Here is a 27,841-nt window from a genome sequence, read left to right as displayed (position 1 = left end):
GCAACTGCTAGTAATTCAATTTAAAAAAACTAAAATGTTTACATTTTTATTCAAAAAGATAAATAGGTTACTTAATCTTTCGCTAGTAGCAAAATACGAGTTACAGTATATTGTTCTCACAACACTACCTCAAAAAGGATTGTACGTGATCACTCAAGCCGCCGATATCACATTACAAGGGTGAAATATAACCCAACTCACTAGAAAATTAGAATAGAGAATTCTGAACTGTGTCCTTAGGAGAAATTTCCACAAGACGCTACGGAAAACGGAAATTTAGAGGCGCAATATTTTATCGAAAAATATAATATCGTCGGCTTAGTCCGCAGCGCCAGTTGAGCTTACTTTATAGGGAAGAGTAAAAACATTCGTTTAAATTTATCCATTAACTGGAATTTGTCGATTACAGCACATTATTCTAAAAATTATTTTCTCAATTGGATTACAGTAAAACCTCTATATAACGGACCACTATTCAACGAACGTTGGATATAACAGAAAAAATCCAGTCAAATGTAAAAAAAAATTATAAACGTCATGTTAATATTATATTTTGTCCGCCTCCGTAGTGTAATGGTCAGCACGCTCGGCTACCGTTCTGGAGGTCCCAGGTTCGATTCCCAAGGGGGGTAAAATAAATATAAGTGATTTTTTTTCACTGTCATATTTATTCAATATTACCCTGGACTGGTACCTGAAGCGGAGGGCTGATCACCTTTCCTTCATGTGTAAACGATCAAGATAACACTGCGTTTATATGACGCAGTGCCCTATGCACCATTGGGGTGCGGATAAGGGTTTTATTATTATTATTTACATGTTAATATTATACATGCTTAAATGGAAGTGTCACCGCATGTAAACAATTTTTAACGGCCATAATAATCACGTCATTCAATCTAGCACTGAAATTTGAGACATAATGCTGTCCTGCTCATAGACTGCACCTAGCCGAAGCAACAATATTGCCAAGAATGAAGTTTTCAGTGGCAAGATCACATCTCGATGATCTAATTACATTTTTTTACTGTTCAGTAGTTCAACTATATTATACGCATTTTCGTAATTTTAGAAAGTTGATTATAATATTTTTAAAAAAGCAAACTTCAAAAGTACAAACAAAACTTGAATCCTTTTTCAAACCAGGATTACCGAGAGCAAGTGCGTAGATATCAAACAGCAACGTCACTTCGCGAGGATCCGAAGACAATAAATAGAATTTCGTTTGTACACATTATTTATTTGTATCTAAACACAGTGTTCACGTTTTTTTTTAAAAGTTTTTAGATTTATTTTGAATCTATATTTATATAACGGACTTACGGCTTCAACGGACACCCCCTCCTCCCAAATAATCCGTAATATCGAGGTTTTACTGTACATTATTCTAAGAATTTATTTTCTCAATCGAATTACTATTATTCTTTATCAGCTTAATACAATTGTTAACAGTAATTATTATTAAAACAGAACATTGTTTCGTTTTGAAACTCAATTTCTCGAAATCATTGTAAATAGATTCATTACTATTTCGGGAAACCAGATAAATAATCGCTGAGCGAAAATTACACTGCACCATGTCCATAACAATTATTTAATAATGTGGTGACTCGGGTAGGTCCTGACAGCAACCCTGCCAAGTGGTCAAATTTTCAACAGTGAGTTGGCGACAACAGTGACGTAGCGGAGGGTGTAAAAGCCCTTACACACTTGCAATCGCTCTCTTTTCACCTGCCCGCTGGACCAACTGCATCCAGAGCCAAGATATTCGCGCACCAAAATTATTTTAATTATTTTTGACTAATTTTATTATTATTTTGTATCAAGAGGACGACCCACTGAGGTTTACAGATTTGTTTGCATGTTTAATGAAAATATAGAAAAAAAGTTACGTAAACTAAAGAATAAATAAATACCCTTGGTTAACGAATAAAGAAGAAACATGTGTTTATTTTTTCATTTTTAAAGGCCCGCAAAGCCTCTATTTTAGATGCTTGTCTGCAGGTAGGATAGTAAGGATAGGGAAGTTAAATGTAAAAAAATACATCACAAACACCCAGACCAATTGAAAACAAGTTTCTCTTGAATTCGTTTTGCAATTGGCGGCAATAAAATTGTATATTTATTTATATATATATATATATATATATATATATATATATATATATATATATATATATATATATATATATATATATATATATATATATATATATATATATATATATATATATATATATATATATATATATATATATATATATATATATATATATATATATATATATATATATATATATATATATATATATATATATATATATATATATATATATATATATATATATATATATATATATATATATATATATATATATATATATATATATATATATATATATATATATATATATTTATATATATATATATATATAAATTTATATCATCACTTTATAATGTGTTTTACATAACAAGATCCAATATAAATACCATATCGGCGAAAAATGTTTGTAACAAATGGATTTCATTTTATTAAAAAATTAAATCAGCGAGATTTTTGATAACTAATATGAAATATAAAAATGATTTTAAAAAATGTTACAAAGGCCATATTGTATTATGGACATGGCGCATTATAATCATCGCCGGTCGTATTCGTACAAATTTCAACATAAGAACGTGTTAATTCACTAACCTTACAAAAGATGTCGTAGGCCTCCGCCGGGGGGCGCGGGGGCGGCGAGTCCGCCTTGGCAGGGGGCCGCGGGGGCATGCCCCCCGGTTCCTGATTGGCCCACATGGGCCTCACCCTGTTCACCACCACCCTCTTTTCCTGGGAATCTCTCCGTCCCTCCCACATCCTAAACAGTCACTTTTCCAATTCTCGCTCTAAACTCCAAATTTAAATAATCCTTTTTTTAAATAAAAATTATTTTACATTATTATTACTCACTTTTATCACAGATTTTATGTTTTTTTTACTATTTATATTTTGAAAATTGTTTGATTTGTTCACAGTACAGCTATCATATTTAACGAAACACTTGTTGTTATTGTCATTGAAAGATACAGGTGAAAAACAAGGTATATTGAAGCTTTTCTGAAATCAAAACTTGAATCATATCTTGTATCGAAGGATGTCTAGAGGAAGACCAAAAAATTCTTGGATGCTGCAAAGAGAAAACATGATGTGAAGACATGGCCTAGGTGACGTTGTTTATGACAGAAGGACTTACAACCTAAGAACGAGGAGAGCTGACCCCAGCAGCCTGCAAAGACGATAATTTGGGATGTAGCCAGGAAAAATAAGATCTTGTGACCGTATGCAGTAGCTATTACTCGAATATTGTACTAAAAATTTCAAGTTTCAACGACATACTTAATATAAAAATATGTAACCTAGTTAGGAACATGGAATGTCCCAAAAACCTTTTGTTTTCTCAATTTATTTTACTATGTAATGTATCTTTTTTTATGAGAGCTTTATTTTTAAAATGCAAAATGTTACCTCACAATAATAATAATAAAACCCTTATCCGCACCCCAATGGTGCATAGGGCACTGCGTCATATAAACGCAGTGTTATCTTGATCGTTTACACATGAAGGAAAGGTGATCAGCCCTCCGCTTCAGGTACCAGTCCATGGTAATATTGAATAAATATTACAGTGAAAAAATCACTTACATTTATTTTACCCCCCTTGGGAATCGAACCCGGGACCTCCAGAACGGTAGCCGAGCGTGCTGACCATTACACTACGGAGGCTGACGTACCTCACAAAAAAAATCAATTAAAAGTAATTGCAACATGAATGAACAAACATATTATTTATTGATTCGGCATTAACTTTGTGGAATGACATATTGATTATTTAAAAAAAATAAACATTTGAATATACCACTTAAGGAGTTTTATTTATATATACGACTAGTAAGTTTTCGAAACTAGTCGTATATATCAATAAAACTTATTAAGTGGTATATTTACGTGTTTATTTTTTTTCAAATAAAGAACAAATAATATCAACATTGGATTTTGATGAAGTTATAGTTAATCAAAATGTTAAAAAAAAATGGAAAAATCAGTAATAATTATTATGTCACTCCACAAAATAATTAACCGTAGGTACTTTTTTTAACTAACGTCATGGCAAAAATATGTTATGTATATAAATGTTTCAAATTTATGTACTTATTTGAAAGTATATATTTATAATTGAAATGAGATAGTAACCAATACACTCTGAATTTTTTTTTAAATTATGCGACAGTTTCATCGTGTCTTTGTTATTATTGATAATCGTCCGAGCTCTGAGCGTTGATACTTGTTCGAGATTTTAAGTCGCAGTAGGCTTCGACTTAAAATCTCGAATCGATTTCAAGGACTAGACGGGGAGCAACCCTTTAAAATTTTACAAAATACCCTGTCAAGTAATTAGTAAAAACCTTCGCTGATTCCACTCGTGACGATGAAAATTATTCTCTGCGATTAAGCACTTGGCAAAAATCATTTCACGATTTTATGGCAGAATTAATATCTTGGAACGAGAGATCAAAGGAATCACGAAAATCATTTTATATGGTATTATATATGATATTTATACTATATTTTGTATATTTAAAGTAATACTTCTTTCAAAATTTTATTTTCATACAAACGTCAAAACGTAATAATTTTATTTTAATGACCTGACGTTGGAATGATTTTCCAAAACCGGTAGAATAAGTGTTTACAAAAGTGGTATTTCTTAAAGTAAATAATGGATGATAAGGAAAGTGTTTTACACGATACTTTTATATGATACTATCTTGTACTGTGGATTTTTCACAAATATAAAAATGTATTTTTAAACTATATATATTAACCATATCCGCTCCCTAGGTGGAGCATATGGAAACCACAAACTGTCTCCAGGCTTTTCTGTCGGCTGCCAGCTCCCTTGCATCCTCCCAAGTCAGACCCGCGTCCCGAAGTTCCGACGAGAACTGCCGACGAATTGTCAGCAGTGGTCGTCCTGGGCGGCGCGAACCTGAAGCCTTGTAAAAGAGGCAAGCTTGATTAAGGCTCTCAGGAGGCATGCGGAGTACATGGCCAAGCCGACTGAATCGCCTTTTCTTGACGACAGTTGTGACCAAGATTTGCTTATCTCTTCATTCCTCACAAAGTCAAACCACCGCACGCCTAAGATTCTCCGCAAACACCTATTCTCAAAGCTTAGTACACGGCTGCTCTGGGCCCTTGTAAGGTGCCATTTTGAAACTAATCATTCTGTATTTAGGATCAAAAATGAGTAACGGATTTCTATTAACATTGTATTTTTATCTAAATGGTATTTATTGCATGGAAAACAACTATAATATCACTTCTCTATCGCTAATCGACGAGTATGTAGAATCCAGTTTCATTGATGTATGGTATAATAATGTTAGTCATATATAATACATAACCGGATATTCCACAACCAAATAGCCTTGCCTCAAATTACCCCTTCCCGTTCTCTGTTTGGCTTATTAAATTCTCCAATAACTTAGACAGGCGCCGGGTTCACATATTAATATAATGTAGAATAGATAACGATGATAAATTTTACAAACTGAATGAGATACTTAAAAAACTCTTATTATTTTTTGATATCTCAACAAAGATGAAGAAGAATATGGAAGTCTGGGCATTTGCGGGGCTGATGACCGTCATAGGCTGGTTTAAGTGATCACTTTACAGACTGTAACATTCACCAATTCTACCCATTATTTACAACCACACTACTCAAATTCTTGGAAGTTCTATATATATATGAACCAATTTTGAAACATTGTTCTTGAATCACTCAAACTTCACTAGAGACATCTATTGGTGAGATGAAAAGAAGCTTTTAATAAGCAGAAACTCTTTAATTAGTATGTGAGGTCCGAATCCTGGATTATAATCACACACATGAGAAACGCCAGGAAATATCATTTCCAATTTTATTATCTAAGATTATAATTTGACCAGATAATACATTTACAACATTTTGAGTGTGTCCAAATACTTGTTTACAAGCGTTTTTCAGTACGTAAATTAACAAGTATTTGGACACACTCAAAATGTTGTAAAAAAAACTCTTATAATAATGAGTGGCGTAAAGTTATGACAGTATTTATCTCAACATAACCGGAAATAATGTAATAATCGTATTTTATCTTGCATGTATAATTTCAAAAAATAAAATAAAATCAGGTTTTCAAGCGTTTTTCAGTACGTGAAATAATCGAATCGGGTTCGAATTTATGCAATTTATGATTTACGAAACCCAGATTTATGAAAAAGTATTTGTTCACACCTAAAAATATTGTGGGTATCTGGTCAAATTATACGATGCATAAAAAATTGAGAATTATGTTTTCAGGCATCTCGCAGTATGTGAAATAACCCGGTTGGGATATCGTATACATCTAAAAGAAATGAAATCCTAAAAAACTAGCAAAATAAACAATATATAGTAAAATGTACCGTTTATCGCGGCTTTGTAACAAAGTTTTACGCAGTGTTATATTACCGTTTTATGTGGGTTCCGAGGAAAGTAATTATTCACCGTATAATTTACACATTATTGATGCGCACTTAAATTTTAGTCGGATATTTTATCAGATACTTAGTTCGCTGTTGCGAATAATGCTCAAAGTTTAAGGTGTCATGAATAATGTATTATATTATTTTTACTTGATTCGTTTTCTTCAGGTTTCTTCGATATTTCCTTCCTTTCCTTCCTTCTTTTATTAATTGAAGGGAAATACTTTTTTTTTATTTATAGAGCACTACATTATTTTGTCCACCTCCGTAGTGTAATGGTCAGCACGCTCGGCTACCGTTCTGGAGATCCCGGGTTCGATTCCCAGGGAGGGGGTCAAATAAATATAAGTGATTTTTTCACTCTAATATTTATTCCATATTACCCTGGACTGGTACCTGAGGCGGAGGGCTGATCACCTTTCCTTCATGTGTTAACGATCAAGATAGCACTGCGTTTGTATGATGCAGTGCCCTATGCACCATTGGGGTGCGGATAAGGGTTTGAAAAAAACATTATAAAACATTATTTTGGGATTTCGTGAGTAGGTTTTACCTTCAATAAAAATGAGACTTCTGAATTCGATTTCTACCTCTTGAGTCTTGTCTACTTGAAAAAATCGATAAAGTTATGAAGGTTTTTTTTGTTACTGAATTATTGAACTCACAAATCATTTATGGGTAATTAATGAATGATTTGAGATATAGAATGATTTTTAAAGAAGCGAATTAAATATTTTAAAAAAAAAAGATAAATCCAAACGAGGAGGACCGTAAACGGATAATATTTCACACACATTTTGAAAGCTTTTCTGCGAAGGCTGTACTTATAATATAGGGTTTGATTTCCGTAACCCAATTACCCATTTCCCGACCCAAATATCCGGTCAGACGAACTCTCTTCCGGTTACTTGTTTGAAAATCACCAAGTGTAATTGGTTGAGAGGATTTATTGAGTACATAAATGGCAAATAATGATTTGGCCCCGGAATGATATTTCGGAACAAATATTAAAACCGAAAATAGGGTTACCATTTTACAAATATATTTTTTTTTGATTTCCATCTTTGTGAGTATTATTTCGTCATTAAATAGGATTTTTTCAACCAACAAATAAATATGAACAGTTATATTCACTTTTATTTGCTTTATATATATTTTTTTTCCTTAAAACATGCTTCTTACCTTATGTTTTTAATATTATATTTAGTATTCACTTTTATTTGCTTTATATATTTTTTTTCCTTAAAACATGCTTCTTACCTTATGTTTTTAATATTATATTTACTATTCCTATTATTGCTTTATATTTTAAATTTTGCCTTGTATTTTCTAGTATTTCTTTCTTATTTGTTTTTCCCTCTTGTTAACCTTAATCTGACTTATTTATGTAATATTTTTAAATAAATAAATACATATGAATACTAAGATTTTTTATTGAAGTCTCAATATACGTGAAGAAGAATATGGAAGTCTGGGCATTTACAGGGCTTTCGACCTTTCATTGACTAGTTCAAAGGACCATTTTATACACTGCGTAATATTCGTCATTCTACTCATGATCGACAGCAACACTTTTTAAATTTCGAAAATTATATTTAAAATTAAAAGCTCTTTTGTATGCTATTGCTCTATTGTATATAAGACTTAAGAAAAGTTTAATCAAATCAACCGTAGATACTGCTGCGAATTCGCGCATGAAGCTACATGTGAATTTTATGATATATGTACGAGTCCCAAATATTTAAGTAGTGTGGTGGTGTTGTTATAGGTAGAATGATAAATTTAACACGTGTGTAAAATGATCACTTAATCCAGCCTTTGGTAGGTCGTAAGCCCTTTAAATACCCTGATTTCCGTGAAATTCTTAGTTTATGTTGAGATATCAAAATTAAACTTTATTATGTACCTATATGTCCGATAAATCTCGAATTCAACGCTGTTAATGATTCACCTCTCGTATTACGTCTGTTATTTGCTCAAAAGCGTTAAATTATAGCAAATTTAATACATATGTACATACGTTTGTTTTGTAAGCTGTTGCAAGACACGTTGACTTGACATATTGCACGATAGGACCCCACAAGATGGACCTCTTAAATTTTGAGATGGAGACCATGAGAGAATAAAAGAAGTCTTAAAAAAGATGGGCCAATGACATCCAGGTCCAGGTCCCTGTGAGGGGTAGAAACTGGCTGCCAACAGTAACCGACAGAAGGAAATGGAAGGATACGGAAGAGGCCTATATCCAGCAGCGGAGGACAGAAGGCTAGAGAAGAAGAAGAAGTATGTTAAGCGGACCATCCCAGCCAAACAAGAGCGCATGGTTACCCTATGTGAGGGTGAATCAGTAATCTTTTCAGGGGGTTTTATTTATCATACCTATTGGTATAAGCGGTTTGTTCAAATACTTTGGAAAACTCAATATACACTCAACATGAATATATATTAAAACGAATATTATTCCACGAAGTAATAATTGTCGAATCAAATTATTGGACTATGGGAAATAATTATTGCCATTTAATTTTTACATTGCAATCTGATTTTTTTTTAAATACACTTTATTGGTAGAAACACAATTCTATAGATACTAGCTAAATAGTATAGGGGTGTAAAGAGGAAAAACATACAAACAAAGAAACACATACATACATTCTTCATTTTCAAATACTTATAAACGTTGCGTAGTAAAATAACAAGTATTTTATGTATCCCACATATCGCTCACTCCTTTCAAGAACGTCAAAAATAAAATAAATTTTTTTTTAGGAGAACGTTTTTAAAGATTAAAAATTTAATATAATACATTAAAAATAAATATCAAGCCACTTATTAAACTTTTTACTGTGCAACAGATCTTTTTAGGTAAACCCTGAAGGTTTTTTCCCCATTTGAAAAATATTTACTTTATTTAAAAAAGTAATTAAATAATACCTTTTCATCAAAATTCAAAAACAACACTTTCTGCCCAGTAGCGGGTAAATATTAAGTTAAAAATATGCCGCTTTCGCTGGGATGTAGTACATTTTTTTAGGCATTCCGAAAACATACACAGCTGAAAATTGACGGTTTTTGATATATGACGTTGTTGAAAGGAGTGAGCGATTTGTATATAGGTAGTTGCTTCAAAATAATATTCATTGCCGATTTATTTATTCTGGCTGTACGCTGTAAGTGTGCTCAAGTGGTAGAGCAATAACGCTTGTTAACAGCAAAAGCCCCAGATAACGGGAGCTTACAAATTGGATGCTTTTCACTGAAAGCTCGTGCACCGGAAGCATCGTTAAATGTAAATTTGCCGCCAAAACATCGGACTCAAATAAATATTTACAAATGAATACCGTAATTGCGTCCATCAGAGCGTTGCTTTAACCTCACGTTACGTGAAACAATATTGAGTAATATAAAGGCCTTTTGTTTTTACTTGATTGGATTTCATTTTTAGTAAATAGTATCAAAGATTTTACTTTTTTCCCAAATAAAACAAAAACAGCATATGTTGGCTTGTTGGAAATATTATTATCTAAGTATTTTCTGCCTCCGTAGTGTAATGGTTAGCACGCTCGGCTACCGTTCTGGAGGTCCCGGGTTCGATTCCCAGGGGGGGATTAAATAAATGAAAGTGATTTTTTCACTCTAATATTTATTCAATATTTCCCTGGACTGGTACCTGAAGCGGAGGGCTGATCACCTTTCCTTCACGTGTTAACGATCAAGATAACACTGCGTTTATATGATGCAGTGCCCTATGCACCATTGGGGTGCGGATAAGGGTTAGGTTAGGTTAGGTTAGGTTAGGTTAGGTTATGCACCATTGGGGTGCGGATAAGGGTTAGAAGAAGAAGAAGAAGAAGTATTTTTATTGCTGCGAATGAAAAATGGAGAGAGATAAAAATAAATAAAAAATTGTATTAAGTATACCTATAACCATTTTTTTCTAACCCTTATTCGCATTCAATCATGCATACGGCACTGCATCGCATATACGCAATGTTATCTTGATAGTTAAACGGGTGAAGGAAAGATAATCAGCCTTGCGCTTCAGATACCAGACATGGGAAATATTAATTTAATAGTAGAGATAGAAATTACTTATAGATTTATTTTGACTCCTCTAGGAATCGAGCCCCACACCTACACCATGGCCAAACGCTCTGATCACTACACTATGGAGGCGGACAGTAAATAATTTAAAGGTTATTTTAAAAATAACACTTTTACTTTCATACTGCCGTAAATTTTTCTCTACTGAATATTCCGACTGAACTTCGACATTCATTAATACAATTTGAAATAAAAACCAGCAAAGCCTCTATCGTAGAGATGTGCCTTAAGATGGGGAAGTAAAGTTAAAAAAATATATGTTAAAAACTTACTTAAAAACTACTTACTAAAAATATACGGCATGACCATAATGCCACACTCTGTAATTCAGACTAGTATTTTTTGTTTTTACAAATATATGTTAACAAGTAGGATTGTCTTCATCGATAAAATTAAGGAAGGCGTATTGAGATTGTTTGGGTATGTGAATCGAATGAGCGAAGCAAGAACAGTAAAACAAAAATCACGAGTCGAATATAATTTGTAATAGAAGCAGAAGAAGATCGAACTCAACATGATACAGTATTTTAAATTTGAAAGTGGTCAGGTCAGGAGTCGAAATAATCTTCGGGTATGTATGAGGAGATGTATTCATCTGAAAGGGGCCAATATTGTTTACAAAGGCATATTGGTTTGGTGTTCCATTCTCTCTGTACCCCTATGGGGAAGGAGCGTTAGGGTTAGTTATTAAGTTTAGTTATTTTTAATGATTTACTTATGAATAACAAAATACTGCATGTATTGGTACATTAAAAGGTGAATAATTATGTATATGAATTACTAACTAACTAACTAACTAACCATCACGACGCTTCCCCGCAGGGGTAGGCATAGAGAATCGAACGCCACACCACTCTATCCTTGCAAACATTCTTTGCCTCTTCTACATTCATGCATCTCCTCATACATACCCGACGATTATTACGACTCCTGACCCGACCGCTTTCAAGTATTTGACATACCTGATTGTGCCAAGTTTTCCTCGGTCGTCCTCTACTTCTTTTTCCAACTACATTCGCCTCATAAATTTGTTTAACCGTTCTTTCTTCACTCATACGCTCCACATGTCCAAACCATCTCAACACACCTTTCTTAATTTTATCGATAATGCTTATCTCAGCCTTACATTCTTTCCTTATTTCATCATTCGAACATCTATCAAACATCGTTTTGCCACACATTCGTCTGAGGGATCGCATTTCGACTGCATTCAGTCTGCTTTCATCCTTCTTTGGCCAACTCCATGCTTCGCTTCCATACATAAGGGTTGGAACCAGAACTCCATTGTGTACTGCCAGTTTAGCTTCCGCTGATAGATTTTTATTTGCTAAAACTGATTTTAGTGCACCATTCACTCTGTTCCCAGCATTCACTCTCCTTTCTATGTCTTTATCAATCTTTCCATCCCTAGAAAACATACTACCCAAATATATGAAATAATCTACCTGTTCCAAAATCTCAACACGATGGTATCCAGCATGACCATTGCTCAGGGAGGCATCCGGTCCAACATCTTGGCCCTCCTCTTTGAATTACTTAATATGAAAAATGTATGTGTGTATGTGACAAGTAAGTTGTAAACCCCATTTCCAAGAAAAGGTAATTCTATCCCACAAGGTATTCTACTACTTTTCTTATATAACAGGATATCAACAAGACACTTTGACGAAAGGTACATATGAAAAATATTTGTATGTATTTAACAAGTCGCTCACTCCTTTCAACAATGTCATATATAAAAAAAACTTGATTTTTCAGGAGATCGTTTTTAAAGTTTAATAATATAATACCCTGTATTAAAAATAAATATCAAGCCACTCATTGAACTTTTTACTGTGCAACAGATCTTTTTAAGTAAAACCTGAATGTTTTTTCTCCATTTGAAAAATATTTAGTTTATTTAAAAAAATAATCAAGCAATACCTTTTCCTCGAAATGCAAAAACAACACTTTCTGCCCAGTAGTGGGTAAATATTAAGTTAAAAATATGTCGCTTTTGCTGGGATATAGTACATTTTCTGGGCATTCCGAAAACATGCACAACTGAAAATTGACGATTTTTGATATATGACGTTGTTGGAGAAAGGAGTGAGCGATGTATGTATTTGACAAGTAAGTTATAAACTTCATCTCTTACTTCCAGGAAAAGGTAATTCTATCGCGCAAGTTATTCTACTATTTTTCTTATATAAGAGTATATCAACAGGACACTTTGACGATAGGTACATATGAAAAATACATATATGTATGTATTTGACAAGTCAGTTATATACCCATCTCCATAGGCAACGGTATTTCTATCACACAAGTTGGTCTTATATAACAGGATGTCAACAGGGCTCTTTCACAAAAGGTACCTACCTACCTGAGATTCGTTTAATGGTTCACTTTTTCGCCATATTTTTTAAAGACGCTTTTCCACGGTGATGAGTGCTTTCTGATACGATCCAATTTATATTTCTTCCTTTTATGCCTTTTATGTCTCTTTTTGATAACCCTATAATTTATTTCCTCGATTCAAAACGTTTCTTTTCATCTATTTTTAATACTCCAAGTCAATACAATTCGAAGAGAGGCATGTAACCGTGATTTGATATTTTATTAAGACGTTCAAATAACAAATTGCTTTACAAAAAAATACCAAAATATGAAAATTAAAAAAAAAATTAAGACACATTAAATGTATAAATCAAATTATAGACGAATTTTCAAGGTAGGTACAATCGCAGGAAATGCATTACAGTACGTACTCGTAGGTACCCTGACACAATCATAAAAAGTATCTACATTTATTACATAATTATGTATTTGTTAATTTAAAAATAAAAATTTTACATCTCTTGATTAATCAATGAATCGATAAATTATACAAAATGATGATCTTCATTTTATAATATTTATTGATTCGGCATAAGTAAATACTGTAGAATGACATGTTAATTATTTAAAAAAATAAACACTTGCATAAAATCACTTAATGAATTTTATTTCATTACACATGTGTGTTATGAAATAAAACTTATCAAGTGGTATTATATATATATATATATATATATATATATACATTATTTTTTGACATTTCATCAAAGATGAAGAAGAATATGGAAGTCTGGGCATTTACGGGGCTTACGACCGTCATAGGCTGGTTTGAGTGATCACTTTACACACGTGTAACATTCACCAATTCTACCCATTATTGACAACCACACTACTCAAATTCTTGGAAGTTCTATATATATGAACCAATTTAGAAACTTTGTTCTTGAATCACTAGAACTTCACTAGAGACATCTATTGGTGAGATGTAAAGAAGCTTTTTTATTAAGCAGAAACTCTTATATTAGTATGTGAGATCCGAATCCCGGATTATAATCACACACATGAGAAACGCCAGAAAATACCATTTTCATTTTTATTATTAAGCTTATAATTTGACAAGATAATTTATTTACAACATTTTGAGTGTGTAAAGTGATCACTCAAACCAGCCTATGACGGTCGTAAGCCCCGTAAATGCCCAGACTTCCATATTCTTCTTCATCTTTGATGAAATGTCAAAAAATAATATGAAAATAACTCCTGTAATTGGAGATAATCCAGATTTTGTGAACAAGTATTTGGACACACTCAAAATGTTGTAAATAAATTATCTTGTCAAATTATAAGCTTAATAATAAAAATGAAAATGGTATTTTCTGGCGTTTCTCATGTGTGTGATTATAATCCGGGATTCGGATCTCACATACTAATATAAGAGTTTCTGCTTAATAAAAAAGCTTCTTTACATCTCACCAATAGATGTCTCTAGTGAAGTTCTAGTGATTCAAGAACAAAGTTTCTAAATTGGTTCATTTATATAGAACTTCCAAGAATTTGAGTAGTGTGGTTGTCAATAATGGGTAGAATTGGTGAATGTTACACGTGTGTAAAGTGATCACTCAAACCAGCCTATGACGGTCGTAAGCCCCGTAAATGCCCAGACTTCCATATTCTTCTTCATCTTTGATGAAATGTCAAAAAATAATATGAAAATAACTCCTGTAATTGGAGATAATCCAGATTTTGTGAACAAGTATTTGGACACACTCAAAATGTTGTATATATATATATATATATATATATATATATATATATATATATATATATATATATATATATATATATTATATATATATATATATATATATATATATATATATATATATATATATATATATATATATATACATATATCTTTATTTTTAAGTGTGCATACGTTTATATTGTGTGGCAGGTATATTATAATAAGTACCTACAACAATGATTATAGTAATTACGAACATTTTGTTATATATATATATATATATATATATATATATATATATATATATATATATATATATATATATATATATATATATATATATATATATATATATAATATTATTTTTTAATATATATATATATTCTTTATTTTTAAGTGTGCATACGTTTATATTGTGTGGCAGGTATATTATAATAAGTACCTACAACAATGATTATAGTAATTACGAACATTTTGTTATATATATATATGTATAATTTTTTATGAATTTATTTTGTCGTTATTAAATTTTCATCATTCAATATTTCAAATAAATGTTCATCAGTTATGTAATTTAATTTACTCAGTTATTTTTTTAACGATTCATAAAATATTTGCCTTAGTTTTGTGTTTATTGTTTCCGCATTTGTTTCGTGGTATAACATGAATCAATTAAAAATTTAACACTTTTTTACGACTTAAATTTTATATTTTAATACTAGTGATAAAATATAAAACTCATGTGGTAAAAACAAAGCGTTTTATTTTCAATTAAAAATTTTCATAATTCGAGAAATATTTAGGATACCTATACAAAGTACAAAGCAACGCTTTGTTGTTTTTAATTAAATAATAATATACAGTGAAATTCATGTTCAGAATTTTTTTGTGTCGTATGTTAAATATGTTGTTTTACCATTTACATGATTCTTTATCATTTAACGAGTACGTAGAACCAGATTACAAAAAAACAGTTTTGAGTAAAATTCAACAATCATTAGAAAGAGTATTATTTTTCGTGTGTACTCAGAAATTTTATTTAATGGCTTTATTACGGAAACATTGAAGTTCGTACGTATTTGACTTTAAAACATCAAAGAATTTCACGTTTATTTTTTCGGAATCGTTTTCTATTACTCTCTCTTCAGTGGAGTTTATTATTTTATTAACTTGAAAGCACGCTCCGCGATTGAAATACACTGGCATAAAATGAAATACGATACTTATAAAAAAAGGACACAAATTGTTCGGCAAAGTCAAAAAGTTTTTACAGTCGCATTTCTTTTCATCTCGGTAGAAAAATATTACATTTTGGTATGATTTACCATTATTCTCCTCAACGCTTCCTACATACGTAATATTTGGACTCCTCCAAAAGTGCTCTTCAGGGGGTATTACCTTCAACATCTTCCAGTTCTCTATCATTCCTGCCTTGGTCCAGTCTTCTTCCACACATTCATCCGCCTCTTCCGTACTATTTCCTTTCAGTCACTATATTGGGGCACCACTTGATAGATACCTTTCATCCAGCATTCTTTCAAAGTGTCCTGCTCACTCCACCCTCTGGGACTTAAAAAATCTTACTTTAGATTAATTTTATATAAGGTTATTTTAAATTCGTGACTATTTCTTAAATGAATTTTATTTGGCGGCGATTTGATAATCGACAATTGGACGAGAATTGGAAGTGAAATTTTAAGGACGCGTCACGTTTATTAAGCACAAGCAGTCCCGGGTCTGGGTCTACTGATCTCTTATTTTGTTTTGCTGGTACCTTTTAGATGAATTTAAAAGCTTAATTTATGCTAAACAAGAGGTTCAAAGAAAAATAAAATATTAATAATAATAATTTTGGATAATTTATACAAAACCATACAAATTTATGTAAAATTTTACCTCGCGAGTCATTAGCTTACTCATTACGCTCTAAGGGTGCTTCATTTTAGGTACGATATTTAATATTATTATGTACCATCAAATGTGGCTTTAATGAATCGCGGTAGGACTTTGCTATCGAAAATATTATTTTCAGTTACTTTTGACAGAAAAATATAATTATATGTGCGATATTTTAGGTTATAATAAATAGTCAAATGTGGCTATAATGAATCGCGGTAGGACTTGCTATCGAAAACATTTTTTTTTGTTACTTTCGACAGAAAAGTAGATATATATGTGCGATATTTTAGGTTATTATATATAGTCAAATATGGCTATAATGAATGGAGGTAGGACTTTGCTATCGAAAGCATTATTTTTTGTTACTTTCGACAGAAAAATAGAATAATAGCTGCAATATTTCAGGTTAACTGTAAATAGTCAAATGTGGCTACAATTAATCGCGGTAGGACATTGCTAGCTAAAATATAATTTTTTTTACTTTCGACATATAAATGGAAATAAAAGTGCTATGTTTTTATTTATAATATATGTAATCAAATGTGGCAATAATGAATTGTAAGGCCTTTCAATTACTACAAAAAAAAACATATATAAAAATCTCAGAACATACTCCTTATATTTATTGAAAAAATATCTCTGCCGAAAAGGATATTTGAATAGCAGATGAGTTGATTTATCAGACCATAATATTGAATAATACATGTATCCGTATATACATATGTTGTGAAACATTTTCGTAGAAGACATCCCAACCTGCCGTTTATTCGGTTGGATAATTTAACCCCACGCAGTTAAAATAAAACGTGGGGAGGTTAAACCACGACGAGACTTCTCTGAAGCGTGCGAGGGGGTCGCAACACCTACCGGCGTACTTAGCACATAGGGATGAAATATAGGCAGGGGATGTTCGCTCTTCATACCATGCTACTGGTGATGGAGAAAAAGATTCGTCATTAAAGTCAGCGTGTAGACATTTAAAAAAAAAACGTGAACAAAAATCTATCATCAAAATTGAACAAAAATAATAAAAAAATCTAAGAATATTATAAAATAGCTAAGATAAGGTGTAGCATATTATACTCGTAAAGCATTCATATTTGGTATTTTTGAGCATTTTATAATATGACGCGTTCATAAGTTTGGTATTTTTGAGCATATTTTAAAACCTATCATATGTTTGGTATTTTTGAGTATACTATAAAAGTATTCATATGTTTGTAATTTTTGAGCATATTGTAAAAGTATTCATATGTTTGGTATTTTTTAGCATATTGTAACAATGTTAATATATTTGGTATTTTGAGCATATTATAATAGCATTCATCAGTGGCATGCACAGAGTTTTTATTCAGGGTAGGCAGTAGGGTTGGATAGGACGTGTTTTTATATGGAACGCGAGTAATCCAGGGTAGACACTACTTTTCTGCTTATATACAATAGAATGCTCGCCTCTGGCATTAATATGATTTTTGAGCATATTTTAATAGTAGATATTCATATGTTTTGTATTTTTTTCCATAGCAAGTGCTATGGTAAACACGTTTGTTTACCATGCATAAAAACTAAGTAGGTACATAGATATATGAAGGTATAACTAGGGACGGATCTAGCACATCCTTATGAAACAAAATACAAAGTACATTGATTACTGATTGCATTTCTCAAACGAATTTTATATATTTTTGTCATCATCATCATGAAAAAAGAAGAAATGTGTCTTAAAAATATCACTCGTACGTTATATTGTGTGCTAAGAACCATTCACACGCGAATAACAAACGCCGCCTTTTGAAATTCTTGCGAGGTAATTAATGGAGCTGAAAACTTTATCAACAGTTAACATTCGGTATTTGAGTTTAATTTGATGATTTTATCAACATAGATAATTTCCAGATTATACGGGTAAAGTATTTTATACATTCGCGCATGTAGAAAGGAAGAGATTACACGCTTGATTAAGTGAAAAATGCTCTCGAGCCATCGAAGTAAATCCCTTCAACCTTCAATTAATAAATCGATACCCGTAATCCGTCTAAGGGTATATTTAGTTACAATTAGACAAGACTCATTCCACCCTTTTGACTTGCTTCTATTCAAATTAATACCTCGTAAAAAATTTCAAAAATACAGAAAATATTTATTTTCACCGTGTTTCTGATATCTGACATTGAAGATATCGAAGCCTGCGCCGATTATAAATAAAAAAACTTATTAGATTTTAAGAAAATATCTTATTATAATATAATACACAAAAATTATATTTAATAATCACGAAATATTTTATATCAAATATAAGTATATAAGTAACTCAAATATATTCTGTTTTGGTATATATTTCGTCATACCTTTTTTTATTCCAGAAATATTTATCATCAATATAATTAAAAATAAAAAACACCATAAAGTCAGGCTCAAGAAAAGCATAGATTTTTTTTTAACTCCGATGTTGATGATTTAAAAAAAAATTAAGCTTTCTTTTATCTTTGTATTTGTGACAATTTTCAGTGAAGATAATTTAAAAACATACTTTAATAATAAAAATATATTGTTCTTTTAAAATGGTTTGGGAATTGTAAGATTCCGAAACAGTATCATGTTTTTTTTTACATTTCCGTCATACTTACTGTCGTGCCTTTTTGGTTGATGTATTAAAACAATAAAATAATTTCAAATAAACAAGGTCTCAATGTCAGATATCAAGAACATATGACAGATTCAGAGTAAAATATTTTGTATTATGGTAAATAATTTAAGACTTTATTAAACTTCATCTTTTGTTGACGTTTGTAAGCCAAAGAGGAAATCTCCTACTAGGAAGAAGGTACAAAGAAAAGTAAAAAAAATCCCTTAAAACTCATATTTTTCTCATTGTCCACCGTTTTCTAAGCTGGTGTACTCAGAGAGCTAGCCCTAATTCGGTAATATGATCATAATTGACCTTGATTGCATTTTTTAATAAAATTGTTAGTAATTTTAGTAAATAAGCAATCACCGAGATTTTAGACTACCGGTTTCGAGACGTACCCATCTCTCCTTCAGGACAATCACTATAACAGCATGCAAACCATACTATACGTTAATACTATGGCACTATTTACACACTTACAACTACACAAAATATTAATCACATGCGTTTTTGGCCGACCCGACAACATATATAACACTAACATGCTCTATACCCAGACCTCGGCCTTCTTGCATATTGTTCTGCAATCCTTAGCTCACGTTGGCCCTCGGGTCGACCTAAAACGCATGTGATTAATAATTTATGTTGTTGTAAGTGTGTGAAAAGTGCTATGGTAGTGACGTGTAGTATTGATCGCATGTTGATGTAGTGATTTTCCTGACGAAGAGACGGGTACGTCCCGAAACCGGGAATCTAAAATCTCGACAAGTGGCTATTTATTTACATTACTAACATTTCGTAAATATTTACATTCATAAATAAAATGACACTTTTGTCAAAATACGTTTATCGATACAAATAAAAATAAAAATTTCAATACTCCTAAACGTGACAGGCATCACACGACACATAAGAAATAGCGGCTTTATTAATGTTGTCATCAGCTGACTATAAAATGATAAAAGAATGTTGCGTTCGAAAGAATTTCATTACGTTATCAATTACATAAGTGTATAAAAAAAATATTTAAAATAAATAAATATAATACTGTCCTTATCATTCATCGTTCACTTTGTGTAATACCATTTTAAAATTATATTATTTATTTATTTATTTAAACTTCATGTACAGAAGAGAAATAAGTACACTGGTGGGCTTATTGCTAAAAAGCAATATCTTCCAACCAACCTAAAACAGACTAGTGATATTCGTCAAAACGGTTGATACTATATATAACTGTTTGCAATCAGAGGGTAGAATGCGCTTGAATAATCAAAAAAAATTAACACAAGTTACAAATTGATAATAATGAGGAAGGCAAAGGAAAAAGTGAGTTTAGGGCAGAAGGTGATTACCATACCACAAAGTTAACAATGCTTTTAATATCCAAAATAAATTGATATAATTTAAATATATAAAATAATATAATATGCTCATAATATAATAAATAAATAAAACTCAAATTGTGTGTAGACATATTTTTTAATAATAAAGTAAATACTATCTTTTTTAATTATCGTTTTTTTTACGTCTCGATAAATTCTGAAGGAGACTAACAAATTTATCGTGATTTTAAGTGAATCTCGGGATCATTTGCAGGTTGAAATTCCTCGCAAATCATTTCGTCACCTAGTAACGAGATTACGAAAATGTGGCTTTTCACTCTGTAAACCGAATTACCGAAGAAACCACTCAAACGGACCCTGCGTTTGGCTTGTCGGTGATGATAAACCGTGTGATCGCAAGGAGCAGGCAAGGGTTGAAGGATCTAACGAAGGTTAAAATATGATTTAAAAAAGTAGTTTTTTAAACTTATTTTAAGTGTCCTCTCTTATCTCTATACAACATTTTGAGTGTGTCCAAATACTTGTATATCGTAGTCATACAGGAGAAAGTGACCAAGTGCATTTTTTACAAAAACGTGATTATTGACTATTTGATATCTTACTAGCTTAATATTGCCATGAAAAAATCCCAAAGGATTTCAAACTTGGAAGTATAGTATATTAATTTGTTAAAAATGACTAACTGCATTGTATTTTATTTTCTTGCCAAGCAAAAGTGACTTAAACGACCCTCCTGAACATTTTAGGTTTTGGTAGTTGGTCACTTTCTCCTGTACGACTACGATACATATACTTGTATTATAACTCTCCTTATCATTTACAACATTTTGAGTGTATCGAAATACTTGTTCACAAATCGGGATTATCTCCAATTAGAAGTTATTTATATATTATTTTTTGGCATCTCAACATAGATGAAGAAGGTTATGGAAGTCTGGGCATTTACGGGGCTTAAGACCGTCGTAGGCTGGTTTAAGTGATCGCCTTACACAAGTGTAACATTCACCAATTCTACCCATGATTGACAACAACACTACCCCTATTCTCGGAAGTTCTGTGTATATGATCCAATTTCGAAACATTGTTCGTGAATCATAAAAACTTCGCTAGAGACGTCAATTGGAGAGATGAAAAGAACCTTTTCACTGAGCAGAAACTCTTTTATTAGTATGTGAGGTCCGAATCCTGGATTAAAGTCACATACATGAGAAACTCCTTATCATTCATCGTTCACTTCGTGTAATACCACTTTAAAAAGCACTACTTCGTGACTACCGTTTTCGGAATAATCATTCCATCAACAGGTTAAATGCAGATTAAAATGAAATTGTTATGGTCTGACATAAAAACAAAAACAAAATTTGAAATGGAGAAATAAGACTAATAATCACAATGGTAATATTTTTAAAAGTGGATTTGTAGTTAAATTGAATCTAAAACCGGTAGTCACGAAGTCGGGTTTTTTAAAGTGGTATTACACAAAGCGAACGATGAATGATAAGGAGAGTGTTATATTACCATACGACTTTGCTATGTATTTGACTTAATTTGAAAAAAATATGTAAATGTAGGTAGTATAATGATAAATCTACCAAAGCATGAAAATTAATATCACTAATTTATAAAAAAAAAAATTGGTCACAAGAGGAGATGCACGAACGTGGGAGACGAGAAGAATAATTGCAAATCATAATGGCTTGGTGTTTTCTTCTCGCTGTCTACCCCTGTGGGAAGTAGCGTGGTGGTTAGTAAATAAGTTAGTATATAACCAAAAAATGCTCTCATTCACACAGGGGCGTGCATTCTATATGGACAGAAAAGAAGTGCCTATCCTAACTTACTCGCGTGACATATAAAAACACAACCAGTACCTACCCTACCTTACTAAGTAGCACCTAGCTTACCTAACTACCTACCTCTGCTGCCTACCCTAGTAAGTAGTACCAGATTATCTTGCTACCTCCCTCTACTGCCTACCTTAATTAATTCTCTGTGCACGACACTGCATACACATATCTAAATATTTGAAGGAAAAAATGAGTTTAACGAATAGTCCTACCATTTTATTTTCTTCTACCCTGAAAAGATCGGTAGGTACCTACAACATTTTCTTTATTCCGAATTTTAAATCATTCTTTATAATGTACATACAAAGATTAGCATACAGAGAGATTACAGATGCCTCTCACAGTTGGTAGAAAGATAAGAAGAAGATAATAATGTTCTCTTTGTTGAAAAATTTCTTTGACGCATTAAATTTTAATATCGCGAAGTAACAATTAACTTCTGCTCATCCCTATATGAAAAACCTACATAAAAGCAAGATTTAGTCATGCTAAAAGCTGCAATTCAATTTGTTCTCATTTCCTTTATACTGCTTCATTACTAATATTTTTTTCCAAATACATACTTTATACAATAAAATTTCATCTTAAAACAGATTTTAAGAAATGTTAGATATAAAATATGGCACATTTTGACGATTTAAATTTGTAAGCAAAATATCCAAATGATAAAAAATATCATTTATCTTTAATTGATTCGACAGTCCCTTTATAGTAATGTCCAGCCTTTTTTAATTTCAATTTTACGTGATTAATACCACTGCTTCCTAAAATCTATTTTCAAGCGTGTTTCGATGCATTCAACATCGTTATCAAACGCTAGGTGTGCGGAATGTATCGAAATACTTGCCACAATAGATTTTAAGAAGTAGCGTTATTTACCAAGTAAAATTTAAATTGAAAATGAATAGATATTACCAGAAAGCGATCGATGAATCAATATACAAAATCTTTATTTGGGTAAGCTTGTTCAAGAAACATATTTTAGTCCACATCACTTCAAGTACATATGAACTTCATATAAAAATCCATAGAATCTTACTATAACCATTCGTAATCAATTTTAAATTTTGATCGAATAGTTCGTTACACTATGTATATACTTTTTTTCATAAGCAAAATATCAATATTTATTTCGCTTTTGTAAAGTTCGATGTTGGAATACAGAAAAATAATTGAGAATTAGTTTATTTTTGACATCTCATCAAAGATGAAGAAGAATATGGAAGTCTGGGCATTTACGGGGCTGACGACCGTCATAGGCTGGTTTAAGTGATCACTTTACACACGTGTAACATTCACCAATTCTACCCATTATTGACAACCACACTACTCAAATTCTTGGAAGTTCTTTATTCTTCTTCTTCTTTTTTTGATGGCTTTTCACCCTTCTTGGGTGTTATAGCCAGTGTCGAGTTATTCTTTATTTACACTTTTTACATTTGACTTATAAGTGTTAGTATTCCTGTTAGTAGGGTTAGTTTTATTAGTTATGTTAGTTTGTTTAGTGAGTTATTTTAGTAAGTTATCATACACCTTTACAAATTTATACAATTAATTTTAAGATATTTACAAATTATTTTATAAACAAGTTTGTTAGGGGAGGTTAGTAAGGTTAAGATGTTGGTAGGAAATGGGACGTTTATGCTGGAGAGGTCTGAAAGGAAGCTCGGGTAGCCGTCATTCAACGGGCACCCAAAGAACATGTGATCTAGATCCTCCTCTTCAAGACGGCATTCACACATGGCAGTATCCCGGACATGTATTCTAAACAAGTGAGCACTGCAACAGCAGTGGCTTATTCGCATTCTGCATAAGGATGTTGTCTCGAACTTGTTTAGAGTTATCCGGGAGAACCAGGGTTTCTCCGTTACCAAAGGACATATATTATACAAATTTTTACCCTTTATTTGGGCAGAGGTATCCCAATGTTCCTGCCATGAGTGAAAAAGTCTTTTCTTTACAATAACGAGGAGGTCATCGATGCTAAGCTCATTCACATATTCTGGGCCCCCGCTACGGACGGCCTCCTTTGCCAGGGTATCCACCTTCTCATTTCCCTCTATGCCACAGTGGCTGGGAATCCAGGCAATACTAATTTTTTTATTTAACGAGGCCGCCCGTAGTAAGAGGAATCGAGTCTCGATGCAGCATTCATCTTCGGGGTATAGGAAAGGAGGAGACTTCAATTTCTGTAGGACACTCAGAGAATCCGACAGAATTAGGAACTTGTTCTCTTGAGAATTTAATGCATATTTTACAGCCTCTCTAATAGCGATATTTTCTGCAGTAAATATCGATGCTTCCCGGTGAAGCTTAAACAATTTTTGAAATTTATTGTATTCGCAATAAAAGGCCGCTCCCGTGTGGGCCGACGAGTCCGACCGAGATCCATCAGTGAAGATGATTTTCCAACCTGTCCACTTGGAAGCCCGGATTTGGTGGAAATTTCTATTGGGTTGGAGGTGGCTCTGAACTCCGAACGAGAGTAAAACACTTGGGGAAAATATATGGGCACTGAAAGGATAGCGATAAAGGGGAAAAAGGTCTTGAGTGTTTATATTATTTTTAAAGGTAGTGTAGATTTTAAAACTGTTAACTAATGATGGGGGGTTTTTGTTTCTCCAAAAAGAGGAGAAATTCACATATTGGGAGAGATTTTCTATTTTTTTAAAAAGGAGATTATCTTTTTTAATTGAACATTTTAAGAGAAATTTATCTGCCAAGTACTGTCTTCTCATTCCGAGGGGGGGATCAGAGGCCTCCACTTGCAAGGCGTTAATTGGAGAGGACTTCATCGCTCCGACAATCAATCTCAGGCTCTGTGACTGTATCCGGTCAAGTCTCTGAAGATTTTTTTTCGAACAGGGTTCCAGAATGACTGACGCATAGTCGAGATGGCTGCGGATATACGCAGTGTAGAACAGTCTCTGAGTGAACGGATGGCTTCCCCACCACACCCTTGAGACTGCTCTCAACGTGTTCAATCCGGCTTGGCACTTGTTTACTATGTGATTTGTGTATGAGTTCCATGTAAGATGAGAGTCCATTATTACACCTAAGAACTTAATTTGTGTGACAGTTGGGACTGCATCATCTCCGTGCTGAATTTTTAAGGCTGGGATTTTTCGCTGTCTGCAAAAAACTATAGCATTACTTTTGTTCGCTGATAGTTCAAGGCCGTGTTCCACTAACCAATTCCTTATGTTTCTCATACTAGTATTTAAAACAGTTTCCAAAGTCTTAACGTCTCGACCAGACACATAAAGGAAGAAGTCATCCGCGTATTGCAATAAAGCTGAGGGTCTAAGGATTACATTGCTTATATCATGCGTATAGATATTGAAGAGAATTGGGCTCAGGACGGACCCCTGAGGGAGGCCCCTGCTCAACTCTCTTCCTACCGTTGCCTGACCACGTACCTGAATCTCCACTTGCCTGGAAAGAATCAGGTTTGCTACAAATGAAGTTAATTTACGCGGAATGCCTAGACGTAACATTTTACTTTCCAGAATGTGTATTATGACATTGTCATACGCTCCACTAATATCTAGACACACTCCTATTAAAAACTCATTTTTTGAGAATGCCACCCTTATATCGGAAGTCAGGACAGAAACGCTTTCAATAGTGCTCTTCCTTTTCCTGAAGCCAAATTGAGATTCGGGAAGAGTTTTGGAGCTCTCCACAAACCAATCCAGACGATATTTCACCATATGTTCAGCTACTTTTAACAGTGTGGAGGAGAGGGCTATAGGGCGGTAGGATGATCCGGAATTGGGGTTTTTGTTGGGTTTTAGGATTGGGATAATTGATTGGGTTTTCCAGGAGATGGGGATATTACCAGATTCAAAGAAAAGATTGATAATAGATAGGATATAGGAGAGGGAAGGGTCACTGTTATGTTTGATGAAACTGTATAGTATACCGTCTATACCTGGGGATGAGTCACTCAGGCGGCTGAGGACAGACTTCATTTCTTCTAGACTGAATTTTTGGTCCAACCAGCTTCTCTCTCTAAAATTGTATGTGTAAGAGGTTTCATTCCAATTATTCGCGGTTGACGGGGCTAGTTTGTTGGCGAACTCTTCCACCCAAACCGATGTCTCAGGTCGGCTGATTGGCGGACTGAAAGAGCATCTAAATCGGCGGATCATGCTCCAAACCTCCGAAAGAGGTGTATCTCGGGATAAAGAGCAACAAAACTTTTTCCATCCCTGTCTCTTCTTACTTCTCAAGAGATGTTTTGTTTTTCCCTCCACTTGTTTGAAAATTAGGAAATTTTCGAGGCTCATGTTTTTTGAGTAAATTTCAGCCTGTTTTTTTCTTTTCAGGATGGCCTCTGTACATTCTCTATCCCACCATGGGGCTGGGGGAGGTTTTGCTCGGTTGCTTTTTGTTTTTAAAGGAATACATGTGTTAGCAGAAGAGATAATGTGCGATGCTAGGGTCTCGTAACATTCCACCGCACTTTCTCTTGTTGGAGTTGGCATTTCCTTTACCCTATTTTCTACTGATCTCGAGAAGTCCTTCCAATTGGCGCTTGCAGTGATATATCTCGGTCGGTGCAAGCCCCCAGGAGAGCGGTTCAGATTACAATTTTTGTGACTGGACATGAAATCAATAATGATGGGATAGTGATCACTGCCGAGAGGGTCTTTCAATATTTTCCAGTGGAGCGTTGGTGCAATTTCAGCGCTGGAGATTGTTAAGTCTACAGCACTGGGTCGTTGGTTTGGAATTTGGAGGCGTGTCGGTGAACCATCATTAAGGATGCACATATTCAGTTCATCCGAGAGATCAATAATATCTCTTCCTAATCTATCGCATGTCGGAGCACCCCACAGACTGTGGTGGGCATTAAAATCCCCGAGGACTAGGAAAGGAGGGACTAATTGCCGAAAAATAGAAAAAAGAATTGATTTTGAGGGTTTGTTGGATGGAGATATATATATAGATAGGATGGTCAATTCGCAGACCCTAACGGCTGTCACTTGGAAAGGGCAACCTTCAGGCCTAACATTGATGGGGAAGAATGGTAAGGAGTTTTTGATGAGAAGGGCGGAACCGCCCTTTCCATCTTCGCGATCGTCTCGGAGACAGTGGTAGCCCCGAAATCCAATATTGGATCCCGGTATCATCCATGTCTCCGAGACGGCCGCAACAGATATAGATTCTTCGTGGAGTGAATTAAGAAGGTCTTCTTTCTTATTTCTAAGGCTATGGCAGTTCCACTGAAGAATCCTCATCGGAGGAGCCATTTTTTGTTAAAAGGGAATTTAACGATTGAACTAGTTGATGGGCAACGTTGGACGGTATTTTAGTGTTTTTTTGTAAGAGTGATAATATGAGGTGTAGGACTGTAGTGATGAGTGTAGAGTTCGTGTCTGGTTTTGGGGGGAC

At 33.2% G+C, this 27,841-nt stretch overlaps 1 protein-coding gene across 2 annotated transcripts in view; it reads right to left on the bottom strand.

The window, feature by feature from the left end:
• Positions 1 to 27,841, bottom strand: part of Rab26 (RAS oncogene family member Rab26) — a 266,939-nt gene that overhangs the window by 16,755 nt on the left and 222,343 nt on the right. The window contains exon 1 of one of the 2 annotated variants that reach the window (XM_088256896.1): positions 2,696 to 3,023. The exons of the other annotated variant lie outside the window; for it this stretch is intronic. Coding sequence (XP_088113022.1) covers positions 2,696 to 2,860 — 165 coding nt within the window. The 5' untranslated portion in view covers positions 2,861 to 3,023. Of the gene's footprint in view, positions 1 to 2,695; positions 3,024 to 27,841 lie in introns of those variants that run through there. 2 annotated transcript variants of the gene reach the window in all.

This window comes from Brachycentrus maculatus, unplaced genomic scaffold, assembly GCF_059751285.1.
Source record: "Brachycentrus maculatus isolate JH-2025_06_01 unplaced genomic scaffold, ASM5975128v1 h1tg000069l, whole genome shotgun sequence".
In the NCBI taxonomy this organism is placed as follows: domain Eukaryota; kingdom Metazoa; phylum Arthropoda; class Insecta; order Trichoptera; family Brachycentridae; genus Brachycentrus; species Brachycentrus maculatus.
This window is presented reverse-complemented; position numbering and strand designations above follow the sequence as displayed.